Here is a 14,655-nt window from a genome sequence, read left to right as displayed (position 1 = left end):
AGGGAGACACAGATTCTGAAACAGGCTCCAGGCTCTGAGCTGAGCTGTCAGCACAGAGCCCGATGCAGGGCTCGAACCCACGGACCGCGAGATCACGACCTGAGCCGAAGTCGACCGCTCAACCGACTGAGCCACCCAGGTGCCCCGCAAAGAAAAAATTTCAAATCAGTGCAGAAAAGAATTTAGTCAATAGATAGTGTGAGTGAAAATTAAAACATTAATTTCATCCCTAATTCCTGTGTTTTCTCAAATTAATACAAGGTTTCAAGATTTAGTATGAGGGGCACCTGGGTGGCTCTGTTGGTTAAGTGTCCAACACATGATTTCAGTTCAGGTCATGATTTCATGGTTGAGTTTGAATCCATTCGGCTCTGTACTGACACCGCGAAGCATGCTTGGGCTTTCTTTCTCTCCCTCTCTCTGCCCCTCCCCTGGTCTCTCTCTCAAAATAAATAATAAAAAAACCTTAAAAATTTAATATGAAAAATAAAACCACAGAACTCTATAGGCAAGCTTTTTTTTGGATCTTGTTGTAAGGGAGAGCTTTCACCAAGGCCAGAACCCATAAAGGAAAATATTCATAAATTTAACTGCGTAATGGTGAAAGACACCATAAACAAAGTGGAAAAGGAGATGACCTGTGAGAAAGAGTACTTGAGTAAAGTATACGAATAGGAAGAGAATTGCAAACAGTTGATTTAACATATGAAAATGCATTGTCTCACATATTCAAGAAAGCGCACATAAAGCAGAATTGTTCAAAATGACAAAGATAGGTAATATTCATTGTTAGTAAAGGTTTTGGAGAGTGGACACTCTCACATATTGGGGTCAATGTAAATTGCTGGTTTGGGAGGACAGTGATCATTTTCAGTGAGCATTTCCTTAAAAAGTAATTTTACTTGTGAATGTGGACAATGAAACCTGTAAAAAGATGTCCTTGAAGCATTCTTTGTTATTGCAGCGATCAGAAACAGTTTTATGTGCCCTCTAGTTTAATAAATTGTGAATTTAATAAATAATGCTATGTAGTAATTAAGAAAGATGTAAAGTTGATCAGTAGCCAGGCCACAGAAAGATAGCTACAGAGTACTATGGAATACTATCTATGGAAGTATGTTTATAGAATGATTCCATTTGTATAAAACAAAAAACATTCAGATGTACATTAAAATTCTTGAGCAGCATATCCCTCTGTTCACAGTGATTTCTTAGGGACAGGCATTCCAGAAGAAAGTGAACTAGGACTTCCTTTTTCATGCTCTTTTATGTTGTTTGGATTTTTTTAACCTATTCTATCACCTTCATAATTATATATTTGCTTTGGGGGAGTAAAAAAAAATGTGGATTAATTTAAACATACTTCCCAATTACTGTTTTGCTAAATTAAATTTATATAGTGCATAAAGGGGATCTAATAACGTCAACAAATCAGTTTTATTCCCTGCTCTCCATAGGGATGTATTTAACAGTTTAAATAATGTGGAAGACTGACACTTGTGAAATATATGCCCTGAAACCTTTGAGAATCTTAGGAGTTTCAAAAACCACCATGGCATATATTTTTTTTTGCTCATGAAATGCAGTAATGTACAAATGAAAAAAGTTTAAGCAGCTTCCTCAGATGGGAGGTGTGAAGGTAAGTAGAGAACAAAGCTTTGCTGAGATGTGAATGCTGGGTAGCTAGTAGACTGTTCACTGGCCATGTGATTCACTTCCACATACAAGCTTTGAGAAGTGAAATTTGTATTCATGCTGCTGCAAAATAGTAAACTGTAGTCATTTCAGGGTCATTCAGACTTTCCAGATAATTAAAACGGCAGGCATCAAATCTGTGAATGTCAGGGGTAGGCTGTGCCTAAGCAGTCTTTTTCTGTGAGAAATAATGACTGTATGCATGTATGTTTCAATAATAAAAGTTGAAGGACATTAAGAAAAGTGTGTATATTCATTGTAGAATTTAGCAAAGATTCAAAAGAATACAAAGGGGAAAATAAGTGACCCTTATAATTCGGTCCAGCAGTACCATGGTTAAGAGAATTTTTATTTAAAGACTGATATAAAAGCTGTTTTATAAAAAGGCAGCAGTTGGAAATTTAGAATTATTGTGGGTTGTTACTGTTTTAACCCATAGAAGCCATTACAAATAGGCATTAGTTTTAAGGAGAGCTAAAAAGAAGCTTTTAAAACCCATATGGAGAGGACTATGTGGGTAGGTCTTTACTAATCCAACGAGGGTTTATAATGTTCCTTCTTTATTAAAACTAGAGGCTGCCCACGGACACGACAGTCTTCTGACTTTCTGATGCAGCTGTGACAATAAAGCTGCCTCAATGTCTGAGGGGTATAGCAGCAGGTGTGGGCTGTTGAGCTTGTAGCAAGAAAGAGGTGTGAGAACACAAGATGGCTTTGAGAGACAGTTGGGGCTACCATTTTAAAAACCGAATGTTTGAAAAACCAGATTCAGCTTGTATGGCTTACTAATGAATTGTTTAACGAGCCTTTTCTGTCTTCTGTTGTATTTTGGTTTATCATATATCAGTTATGCATAAATCAGTTATGGGACCACTTACTTAGGTCACCCTTTAAGTTTAAGCCTTTCAAAAGCAATGGAGCAAAACCTGGTCTTCTGTGCCCCTGTAGCTGTGGCACAGAGGCTAATTGCAAGCAGCTAGGCTGAATGTGGACTTCACCCAACAACGAGCCCAACCAAGGTGGCCTGAGGCATATAAAGGGCATGGGACCAAACTGTGCAGCATACCCACAGCAGGCAAAGTAGGTCATTGCAGCTCCCGGTGCTGAAGGCATATGCGGCTTACCCACAATAGTAGGTCACATGTAACCCACACAAAGGGCACCCCTGGAGGACCTGGTTTTGGTGACCTGAGGGGGGTGTTCTCTCCTACACAAGGCCACCACTTTAAAGACCAGGAGATGTAGCTGACCTACCTAATACATAGAAGCAAAAACACAGAGTTATAAAACATGAGTAGAGAGAGGAATATGTCCCAAATGAAAGAGCAAGACAAAATCACAGCTAAATGAAATGGTAATAGGCAATATGCCTGATAAAGAATTGAAAGTAGTGGCATAAATATACTCACTGGACTTAAGAGTGGATGAACTCAGAACTTAAAAATATAAAAACCAGTCAGAGGTAAAGAATTCAATAACTGAAATAAAAAATACATTAGAGGCCATCAGCAGCAGATTAGAGGATTCAAAAGAATATAGTCATCTGGAAGAGAGGGTAATCAAAAGCAACCAATCTAAATGGGGAAGAAAAAAGAAAAAAAAATGAGAATAGGTTAAGGGACCTCAGTGACATCATCAAGCATAGTGACATTCACTTTATAGAGATCTCAGAGGGAGCAAAGAGAGAAGGAAGCAGAAAACTTACTCTAGGGCAGAAGGAAATGACAAGATGTATTCAAAGTACTGAAAGGAAAGAACCCTGCAAACCAAGAATACTCAATCCAGCAAGGTAGTCATTCAGAATAGGAGGAGAGATAAAGAGTTTCCCAGACAAAAGTTAAAGGAATTCATCACCATGAAACAAGACTTTTAAGAAATGTTTAAGGAATTTTTTAAGTGGAAAGAAGAAGCCATAACTAAAAGGAAATTACAAATGGAAAAAATTTCATAGGTAAAAACAAATATATAGTAAATGTAGTAGATTAATCACTTAATGGAGGTTAACACACAAAAGTAGCAAAATAGATTATATCTACAAAAATCAGTCTAGGGATCAATAAAAAAAGATGCAAAATCTATCATGTACATAATATGGAGGGGGAGTAAAAATGTAGTCCTTTTAGAACTTAAGGGACCATCAACTTAATATAGACTGCTAAACACATAAGATGTTATATATGAACCCAAGTGTTACCATAAATAAAAAACCTACAGTAGATACAGATACACAAAAAATAAAGGAATCCAAGCATAACACTAAATAAAGCCATCAAACTACCAGGGAAGAGAGCAAGAGAACAAGAAAGGAACAGAAAAACTACAAAACAACCAGAAAACAGTTCAAAGAATGATGCTTACTTTAAATGTAAATGGACTAAATGCTCCAATCAAAAGATATAGGGTGATGAAATGGATTTTAAAAAATCCAACTGTATGCTTCCAAGAGACTCACTTCAGACCTAAAGAAACATACAGACTGAAACTGAAGGAATGCAAACACATATACCATGCAAACAGAAGCAAACAAAACACAACACACACACACACACACACCCGAGGTAGCCACAGTTATATCAGACAAAATAGACTTTAAAACAAAGACTGTAGCATGAGACAAAGAAGGGGACTACATAAAGGGATCGATCCTACATGATCCTACATGAAAATACAATTGTAAATATCTGTGTGCCCCAAATAGCATCTCAACACATAAAGCAAATATTAACAGACCTAAAGGGAGTAATTGACAATAGTAATATCAGGGGACTTTAATACCCTACTTACATCAATGAATGGATAGGTTATCTAGACAGCAAATTAATAAAGAAACAATGCTTTTGAATGATACATTGGACCAGATTGGCCTAAAAGGTATATTCAGAGCATTATACTCAAAAACCAGTAAAATACGCATTATTTTCAAGTGCACATGGAACATTCTCCAGGATAGATGATGGTAGGCCACAAAACAAGTATATTAAAATCATATTAAGTATCTTTTCCAAACATAATGAAACTACAAATTCATTACAAAAAAAATCTTGAAAAAACACAGAACAGATGGAGAAACAACATACAACTAAACAACCATTGGGTCAGTGAAGGAATCAAAGCAGAAATAAAAAAATACATAGACACAAGTGAAAATGACATTAAGGTCCAAAATCTTCAGGACATAGCAAAAGCAGCTTTAAGAGGGAAGGTAATAGTGATGAGGCATACCTCAAGAAACAAAATTCTCAACCTAACTTACACCTAAAGGAGCCCGAAAAGAATAAATGAAGCCCAAAACTAGAACGAAGGAAATAAAAAAAAAAAGTAGATCGCTCAAACTAAGAGCAGGTTCTTTGAAAAGGTAATTGATAAACCTTTAGCCAGACTTATCAAGAAGAAGAGAGGACTCCCAGTAAATAAAATCAGAAATGAAGGAGACACAACAAATACAAAGGATATAAGAGAATATTATGCAAAGTTATATGCAACAAATTGAAAAACCTAGAAGAAAGGGGTAAATTCCTGGAAACTTAGAATCTTTCAAAACTGAACCAGGAAGAAATAGAAAATTTGAACAGATCAGTTACTAGTAATATAATTGAATCAACAATTAAAAAGAAAAACTAACACAAGTCCATGACTAGATGACTTAACATATGAATTCTATCAAGCATTTAAAGAAGAGTTAATACCTGTTTTTCTCAAACTATCCCCAAAAATAGAATAGGGAGGAAAACTTCCAAATTCATTCTACAAGGCCAGCATTAACCTGATAACAAAACCAGACAAAGATACAAAAACAAAGATACAAAAAACAAAAACAAAACACCAACTATAGGCCAGTATCTCTGATGAACATAGAACCAAAAATAATAAAGTAGTAGCAAACCAAATTCAACAATACATTAAAAAAAAAAAAAACACTGACCATAATTAAGTAGGATTTATTCCAGGGATGCAAGGGTGGTTTACTACTCGCAAGTCAATCAGTGTGATAGATCACATTAACAAGAAAAAGGACAAAAACCATATGATTATCTCAAAAGATGCAGAAAACGCATTTAACAAAATACAACATCCATTCATGATAAAAACTTTCAACTAAGTAGGTTTAGAGGGAATATACCTCAACATAATAAAGGTCACATATACAAACCCACAGCTAACATAGTACTCAATAGTGAAAAAGTGAGTACCTTTTCTCTAATATCATGAACAGGACAAGGATATCCACTCACCATTTTTATTCAATATAGTACTTGAAGTCCTAACTGTAGCAGTTGGACAAGAAAAAGAAAAGGCATTCAAATTGGTAAGGAAGAAGTAAAATTGTCATTATTTGTAGATGACATGATAGCATATATAGAAAACCCTAAAGACTCCACCAAAAAACTCGTAATGAAGAAGCAGAAAGAAAATCCTGCAGCAAAAAGATACATACCTAGGAATAAATTTAACCAAGTGAAAAATATATACACTGAAAACTGTAAGACATTGATGAAAGAGATGAAACATGATACAAAGAAATGGAATGATATACCATGCTCATGGGTTGGAAGAGTATTGTTAAAATGTCCATACCACCCAAAGCAATCTACAGGTTGAATGTAAATCCTATCAAAATACCACTGGTATTTTTTATAGAAGTAGAACAATCCTAAAATTTGTATGAAAGTACAAAAGATTGCCAAAGCCATCATGATAAAGAATAAAACTGGAGGTATCACAATCCCACACTTCAAAATATACTACGAAGCTATACTAATCAAAATAGTGTGGAACTAGCACAAATAGACTTGGAGATAATGGAAGAGACTCAAGAGCCCAGAAATAAATTCACAACTATATAGTCAGGTAATCAGCAACAAAGGAGGCAAGAATATACACTGAGGAAAAGACAGTCTTTTCCATAAATAGTGTTGGGAAAATTGGACAGCTACTTGCAAAAAAGCGAAACTGGACCGCTTTCTTACACTATACACAAAAATAAACTCTAAATGGATTAAAGACATAAATGTAAGACCTGAAACCATAAAACTCCTGAAAGAAAATACAGGCAGTTATCTCTTAGACATCACCCTTAGCAACATATTTATGGATAGGTCTCCTCAGGCAAGGGAAACTAAAGCAAAGATATAGTAATAGGACTACACCAAAATAAAAAGGTTCTGTACAGCAAAGGAACCAACAGAACAAGAAGGCAGCCTACTGAATGGGAGGAGATATTTGCAAATGATAAATCCCATAAGCGGTTAATAGCCAATACACATACACACACACACAACTTGACACCAAAAAAATCCAAGTAAAAAATCAAGATGAATAGACATTTTTTCAAAGAAGACATACAGATGGCTAGACATGAAAAGATGCTCAACGTCACTAATCAAGGAAATGCTAATCAAAACCACAATGCGGTATTACTTCATACCTGTCAGAATGGCTAGTAGCAAACAGAAAAGAAATATCAAATGTTGGCAAAGATGTGGAGAAAAGGGAATCCTAGTGCACTGTAGGCAGGAATGTAAATTGGTGCAACCTACTGGGGTAAACAGCATGGAAATTCCTCAAAAAAAATTAAAAATAGAAATACCGTATGATCCAGTAGTTCCACTGCTGGGTATTTATCCAAAGAAAATGAAAACACTAATTCCAAAAGATATATCCACCCCTGTGTTTACTGCAGCATTATTTACAGTAGCCAAGATGTAGAAGCAACCCAAGTATCCATCAGTAGATGAATGGATAAAGAACGTGGGATAGATATATATACATGATGTATATTAGTCATAAAAAAGAATGAGATCTTGCCATTTGGGACAACATAGATGGACTCAATAAGGAAACATTGGCCTTAAATGACACATTAGACCAGATGGACTTAACAGATATGTACAGAACATTTCATCCAAAAGCAAAAGGATGTACATTCTTCTCAAGTGCACATGGAACATTCTCCAAGATAGATCATCTGTTAGGCCACAAAAGAAGTCTTAATAAATTTAAGAGGATTAAAATCATATCAAACATCTTTTCTCACCATATGAGTATGAAACTGGACATCAATTATGAGAAGAAAACTGGAAAATCCACAAATATTTGGAGATTAAATGACATGCTACTGAACAACCCAATAGGTCAAAGAAGAAATTAAAAGAGAAATTTAAAAAATGCCTTATGACAAATGAAGCTGGAAACAAAACATACTAAAACTTAAGGGCAAAAGCAGTTCTAGGAGGGAAGTTCATAGTGATAAATACCTACCTTGAGAAACAAGAAAAATCTCGAGTAAACAAAATAACTTTACACTTTAAGGAATGAGAAAAAGAACAAAGCCCCAAGTTAGTAGGAGGAAGGAAATAACAGAGATTGGAGTGGAAATAGATGAGACTTTAGACAACAGAAAAAAAATCAATGAAATAGCTGGTTCTTTGAAAATATAAAATTGACCGACCTTTTGCCAGAGTCATGGAGACAAAGACAGGGCTCAAAATCTGAAAGGAAAGAGGAGACATTACAACTGATACCACAGAAATGCAAAGGATCCTAAGAGACTATTACGAACAGTTACACACACTGGACAACCTAGAAGAACTGGAAAAATTCCTAGAAACCCACAACCTACCAAGACTGAACTATGAAGAAACAGAAAATGTGAACAGACATTACTAGTAAGGAGATTGAATCAGTAATTGAGAAACTCCCAACAGACAGAAGCCAGGGACTATATACAACTTCAGTGATGAATTCTTTTGAACATTCAGAGAATTCATACCAATCCTTCTCCAACTTTTCCAAACAATAGAAAATGAAAGAACACTTTTTTTTAATGTTTATTTGTTTTTGAGACAGAGCAATAGAGCAAGCAGGAGAGGAGCAGAGAGAGGGAGACAGAATCCTAAGCAGTCTCCATGCCTTCAGCACAGAGCCCAATGTGGGGCTTGAACATTCGAACCATGAGATCATGACCTGAGCTGAAACCCAAAGTCAGATGCTTAAGTGATTGAGCTGCCCTGTCGCCCCAAGGAGAGAACACTTTCAAATTCATTTTACAAGGCCATGTTACAATGGCCTTGATACCAAAGACAAGGGCACCATAAGAAAAGCTGATGTTCCTGATTAACATAGGTGCAGAAATCTTCAACAAATCATTAAAAAAGTGAATTCAACAATACTGTTGACCCTGGAATAACATGGGTTTGAACTACACAGGTCCGCTTATATGCGAATTGTTTAAATTAGTACAGTATAGTACTATAAACGTATTTTGTCTTCCTTGTGATTATTTTTAAAGCTTATTTATTTTGAGAGACCCAGCATGTGCGTCCAAGTGGGGGAGGGGCAGAGAGAGGGAGAGAGAGAATTCCAAGCAGGCTCCTTCCTGTTAGCACAGAGCCCATCATGGGGCTTGATCCCACAAACCCTAAGATCATGACCTGAGCTGAAATCAAAAGTTGGACACTTAACAAGCCCAGGAGCCCCTTCCTTGTGATTTTTTATAATAACATTTTCCTTTTTCTTACTTTACTGTAAGAGTATAGTATATAATATATATAAAATACAAAATATGTGTCAATTGTGTTATTAGGATTCTGGTTAACAATAGCCTATCAGTAGTTAAGTTTTAAGGGAGTCAAAAGCCATATATGGATTTTTTTTTAATACATGGATTTTCAGCTGCACAGGGGATCAATGCCCTGAATCTCCGTGTTGTTCAAGGGTCAACTGTACACTAAAGGTTCATATACCATAATCAGGTAGGATTTGTTCCAGGGATGCCGGGAAGGTTTAACATCTGCAAGGCAGTCAGTGCTATACAACACATTACAAAATGAAGGATAACAATTCTATGGTTATCTCAGTAGATGCATAAAAAGCATTTGGCAAAATTCAACGTCCATTTATGATAAAAACTCTTAAAGTGGGTATAGAGGGTACTTTCCTCAACATAGTAAAGGCCATATAGGACAAGCCCACAGCCTAACATAATACTGAATGGTGAAAGCTGCAAGCCTTTCCCCAGAGCAATGAATAAAACAGGGATGTCCACTTTCACCACTTCTATTCAATATAGTATTGAAAATCCTCACCAGAGCAATTAGGCAAGGGAAAAAAAAGGCATCCTATTTCAAAGATGACACAGAATTATATATAGAAAAACCCTTAAGATTCCACCAAAAAGCATATTCAAGTTTTAGCATCAAAATCATCATAGCAAAAATCTATTGCACTTTATACACTAATAATGAACTGTCAGAAAGATAGAATAGTCCCTTTACAGTTGCATCAGAAAGAATACCTAAGAATAAATTTAACTGAGGTAAAAGACCTGTACAATGAAAACTGTAAGAATGAAGAAAGAAATTAAAGGACACAAATAAATGGAAAGATATACCATGCCCACGGATTGGGATAATTAATGTTGTTAAAGTGTTCATATTACCCTAAGCAATCCCCAGATTCACTGCAACCCCCATAAAAATTCCAATGGTATTTTTCACAGAAGTAGAACAAATAATCGTAAGATTTGTGTGGAACCACAAAAGACCCCAGATAGCCAAAGAAATCCTGAGAAAGAAGAAGAAGGCAGGAGGCATCACACTCCTTGATTTTTTTTTTTTTTTTTTTTTTTAGGTTTAGTTATTTGTTTTGAGAGACAGAGAGTGGGAGAGCAGGAGAATCCCAAGCAGGCTCCACAGTGCCATCATGGAGCCTGATGCGGGGCTCAAACTCACAAACTATGATATCATGACTTGAGCTGAAACCAAGAGTCATATGCTCAACCAACTGAGCCACCCAGGTGCCCCACACTCCTTGCTTTTAAACTAAATTACAAAACTATAGCAGATCAAAACAGTATGGTTTTGGCATAGAAACAGACATATTTATCAGTGGTACAGAATAGAGAATCCAGAAATAAGTCCATACATACATGGTCAGTTTACAACAAAGGAGCCAAGAATATACAAGGGAAAGGATGGTCTCTTCAATAAACGATGTTGGGAAAACTGGACAGTCACATGCAAAAGAGTGAAAGTGGACTACTTTTTTTAACTCAAAATGGTTTGAAGACTGGAGCCTAGGACCTGAAACCATGAAGATCCTAGAAGAAAACATAGGAGGTAAGTTCCTTGACATAGGTCTTGGCAGTGACTTTTTGAATCTGTCTCCATAAGCAAAGGCAACAAAAGGAAAAATAAGAAAGAGGGATTACTTCAGAGGTGCCCGGGTGGCTCAGATGGTAAAGCATTTGAGTCTCGGTCTTATCTTAGGTCTTCACCTCAGGGTCATGAGTTCAAGCCCTGCATTGGGCTCCACACTGGGCTTGAAGCCTACTTAGAAGAAGAGGAATAACTTCAAACCAAAAAGCTTCTGGACAGTAAAGGAAGTAAGATAAGAAGGCAACCTACTGAATGGGAAAAAATGTTTGCAAATAACATTTGCTAAGGGGTTACTATCCAGAATATATAAAGAACTCATATAATTCAATAGCAAAACAACAACAAAACAACAACCAGTTCCATTTAAAAAATGGGCAGAAGATCCTAATAGACATTTTTCCAAAGATAACATACAGATGGCCAACAGGTATATGAAAAGACGCTCTACGTCACTAATTATCAGAGAAATGCAGATGAAAACCACAATGAAGTATCACCTCACAACTGTCAGAATGGCTGTTATCAAAAATATAAGAAATAACGTGTCGGCAGAGATGTGGAGTACACTCTGGTCAACATGTGTATTGGTGTAGCCACTATGGAAAACACTATGGAGGTTCCTCAAAAAATTAAAGTAGAACTACCAGATGACGCAGCAATTCCACTTCTGGGTATTTTCCCAAAGAAAATGAATATACTAACTTGAAAAGATATAAATGATCCCCATGTTCATTGCAGCATTATTTACAATAATCAAGATATATAAGCAACTGTTACATGAATGGATAAAGACAACATATTTATACAATGGAATATTTCAGCCATAAAGAATGAAATCTTGCTTGCCATTTACAACAACATGGATGGAACTCAAGGGCATTGTGCTGAGTTAAACAAGTTAGAGAAAGACAAATACCTTATGATCTCACTTCTATGTGAAATCTAAAAAAAAAAAAAACAAAAAACAAAAAACCAACAACAAAAAATCCAAGCTCATAGATAACAGAAAAGAAATTGGTAGTTACCAGAGGTGAGGGATGGGGGGTGGGCAAAATGGGTGAAGGGGAGCAAAAAGTAGAAACTTGCAGTTAGTAAGTCATTGGGATACAATTTGAGCATGTTGACTACAGTTAATAATACTGTATTGTATGTTTAAAAGTTGCTAAGAGAAATCAGAAGTTCTCACCACAGGAAAAAAAAATTAAACTATGTTACGTATGGTGATGGATATTAATTAGACTTACTGTGGTGATCATTTCACAGTACAAATATTGAATTATGTTGTGCAGCTGAAAATAATATGTGCCAGCTATACCTCAAAAAAATCCCACAAAGAATGCATGGTCCCCTTTTCCACACATTGGCCTGTGCACTCCCAGGCTCTTCCTTATACTGTCTCATGGAAGCCAGCATGGACTATGACCTGAAAACTCTTGAGTACAGAGACCAGTGTCCCTTTTCCTTATATAGCTAGGTTTGTGCTTGCTACCCAGCTTTTCAAACATTATATTGTTTAAAGATGCATATATGCATATATGTGATCTAGAGAGGGAAGCAAAAAGACAGTACAGAATTCAGGATAATGGCTATTTCTAGGGGGAAATACGGGGTTTGTGAGTGGGAAGATACAGGAAACTCCTAGCAGGGCTCCCACACATGGCTTTTTAGGTCGTTCACTGCAGAACTCTAGGGGAAGCCGTATATATACATAAAGTCTGGCTCCTCCAGTACTAGAGAGAATCCATTTTTTTACCTGAGGGCTGGGTACAGGCATTCATATTCTTCTCTAAAAAGAATATTATTTCTCTACAGAACAATACATACCTTTCTGATTACAATAGGAGTTGGCAAACTTTTCCTATAAAAGGCCAGAAAGTAAATATGTTAGGCATTATTGCACAGAAGTTCTGCATCCCAACTACTTAACTCTGCTGTTAAGTGTACAAGCAGCTACAGATGATATATAAATGAGTGGGTGTGTCTGTGTTCCAAGAAAACTTTATTTACAAAACCAACTAGCTGGATTTGGCGTGGGGCTGCAGTATGCCAAACCCCAGATTACACAGTTAAACCTTTAAAAGAAAAAAAAACAACTATCTGTGGTTTGTCTAGTGGATTCAGAGTAGAGCCTGGAACAAAGGATTCACTGGAGGTATAGTAGGAAGGTCAGTAATGTAGTTTCCTGCAATCCATGTTTTTAAGTAAGTTATGACTGAAAATGTTGGATCTGACTTTGTCCAACTATAATGTAAGACATTGAGAGAAAGTTGCTGCTCAAACTTGGATTTAAGGAAACCATTTTTATCAAAATGATCCAGACTAATTCTTCATTAAAAACATCAAACCCAATAACCGTATCACCTGTCGTTAACTGATCACTACCAGATGTCAGACATGATGGCCAGGAACTTCACACATTATTTTCCTCACAACAGTTCTTCAAAGTGGGTTTGTTTGGGGTTTTTTGGTATCCATTTTGCAACCAAGAAAGGCTGACTTTTCCAAGGTCACAAAGCTAATAAAGCTGAGATTTGAGCCATAGTTGTCCAGCTTCAAAGTTCAGTCTGTTTTCTACAGCACACTGTCTCTGTAGAAGGCTTTCTGTTTTAATGTCGCCAAAATCAATTTGGTTTTAGATTGTCTTCGCAGTTTTACTGACTTAGAAGAACTCGATGAGACAGAGTTATATATGTGCCACAAATGCAAAAAGAAACAAAAATCCACTAAAAAGTTTTGGATTCAGAAACTACCCAAGGTAAGCATGGAGTTTCAAATTATGCAATTTTGAGGGGAAAAATGTTTATGATTGATGAGAAGACAAATTATTTTTGTAACTTCAGCCTATGTGATCTATTCTATATTGGTCTCTAGAGTTTTCAGCAAGAGGTAAATAAACCCTTTGAGAATGTATAATTAATGTGTCCTGATCACAATTTCCAGTATGTGGAGAGGATGGTTTCCTATCACACCACTGCTAAGCAGCCAGCTGGGTGTCCTACAATTCAGTGCAACTCTGACACTGTCAAAGCCGGTGATAGTGATCAGATTCCACAGGTTCAGGGCTCAGTCCCCTAAGACTACCTCTGCTTCAGAAGCCCAGCAAATGCAGCTTGTTACTTTATGCTTCTGCCCAACAGGCTAGACATGTATGTGAGGAGATGTATAGGGCAGGGTCCTGAACAGAGGAGCTTCTGCCCTTGTGGAGTTTGGGCCTGGCACAGTAGCACTTTGAAGTGTTCTGGTTCCCCATCTGGAAGCTGTCCAAACTTCTCCTTTAGGATTTTTATGGAGCCTTCATTACATAGGCATGGCTGATTAAGTCATTGGCTATTGGCAGTTGTTCAACTTTCAGCGCCTCCGCCCTACCTGAAGAGTTGGGTTGGGGAGACTGAAAGTTCCAATTCTGTAATCACATGGTTGGACCCCTGGCAACCACGCCCGATCCTTTGAGGCAGTCAAAAAGTTACCTTATTGGCATAACAAAGACACCTATATGGCCATCCCTTTGGAAATTCTAACAGCTTAGGAGCTGTGTGGAAATACATATATAATATATATACTATATAAGTCTAATTAAAAATATAACATTATATAAAGTATATATAATTATTTTAGAAAATACATAGTGTATATATATAACATATATATGTATATTATATATATATATATGTGTGTGTATATTAGGTCTTAACCCCCTTTCCATACAGCTCCTAAACCCTTAGCATATATATTTTCTATATATTTTCTAGTTTATTTCCAGTCAGTTAACTACAGTGTTGTATTAATTTCAGGTGTTATATTTATT

The 14,655-nt window shown here is 36.5% G+C and overlaps 1 protein-coding gene across 8 annotated transcripts in view; it reads left to right on the top strand.

Annotated features, from left to right (window-relative positions):
* The window catches only part of USP3 (ubiquitin specific peptidase 3), a 104,224-nt gene that overhangs the window by 86,040 nt on the left and 3,529 nt on the right, over positions 1-14,655 (top strand). For all 8 annotated transcript variants that reach the window (XM_042941786.1, XM_042941784.1, XM_042941785.1 and 5 more), the window contains one exon: positions 13,487-13,605. In XM_042941786.1, coding sequence (XP_042797720.1) covers positions 13,487-13,605 — 119 coding nt within the window. The remainder of the gene's footprint in view (positions 1-13,486; positions 13,606-14,655) is intronic.

The sequence above is a fragment of the Panthera leo genome, chromosome B3 (assembly GCF_018350215.1).
Source record: "Panthera leo isolate Ple1 chromosome B3, P.leo_Ple1_pat1.1, whole genome shotgun sequence".
Classification (NCBI taxonomy): domain Eukaryota; kingdom Metazoa; phylum Chordata; class Mammalia; order Carnivora; family Felidae; genus Panthera; species Panthera leo.
This window is presented reverse-complemented; position numbering and strand designations above follow the sequence as displayed.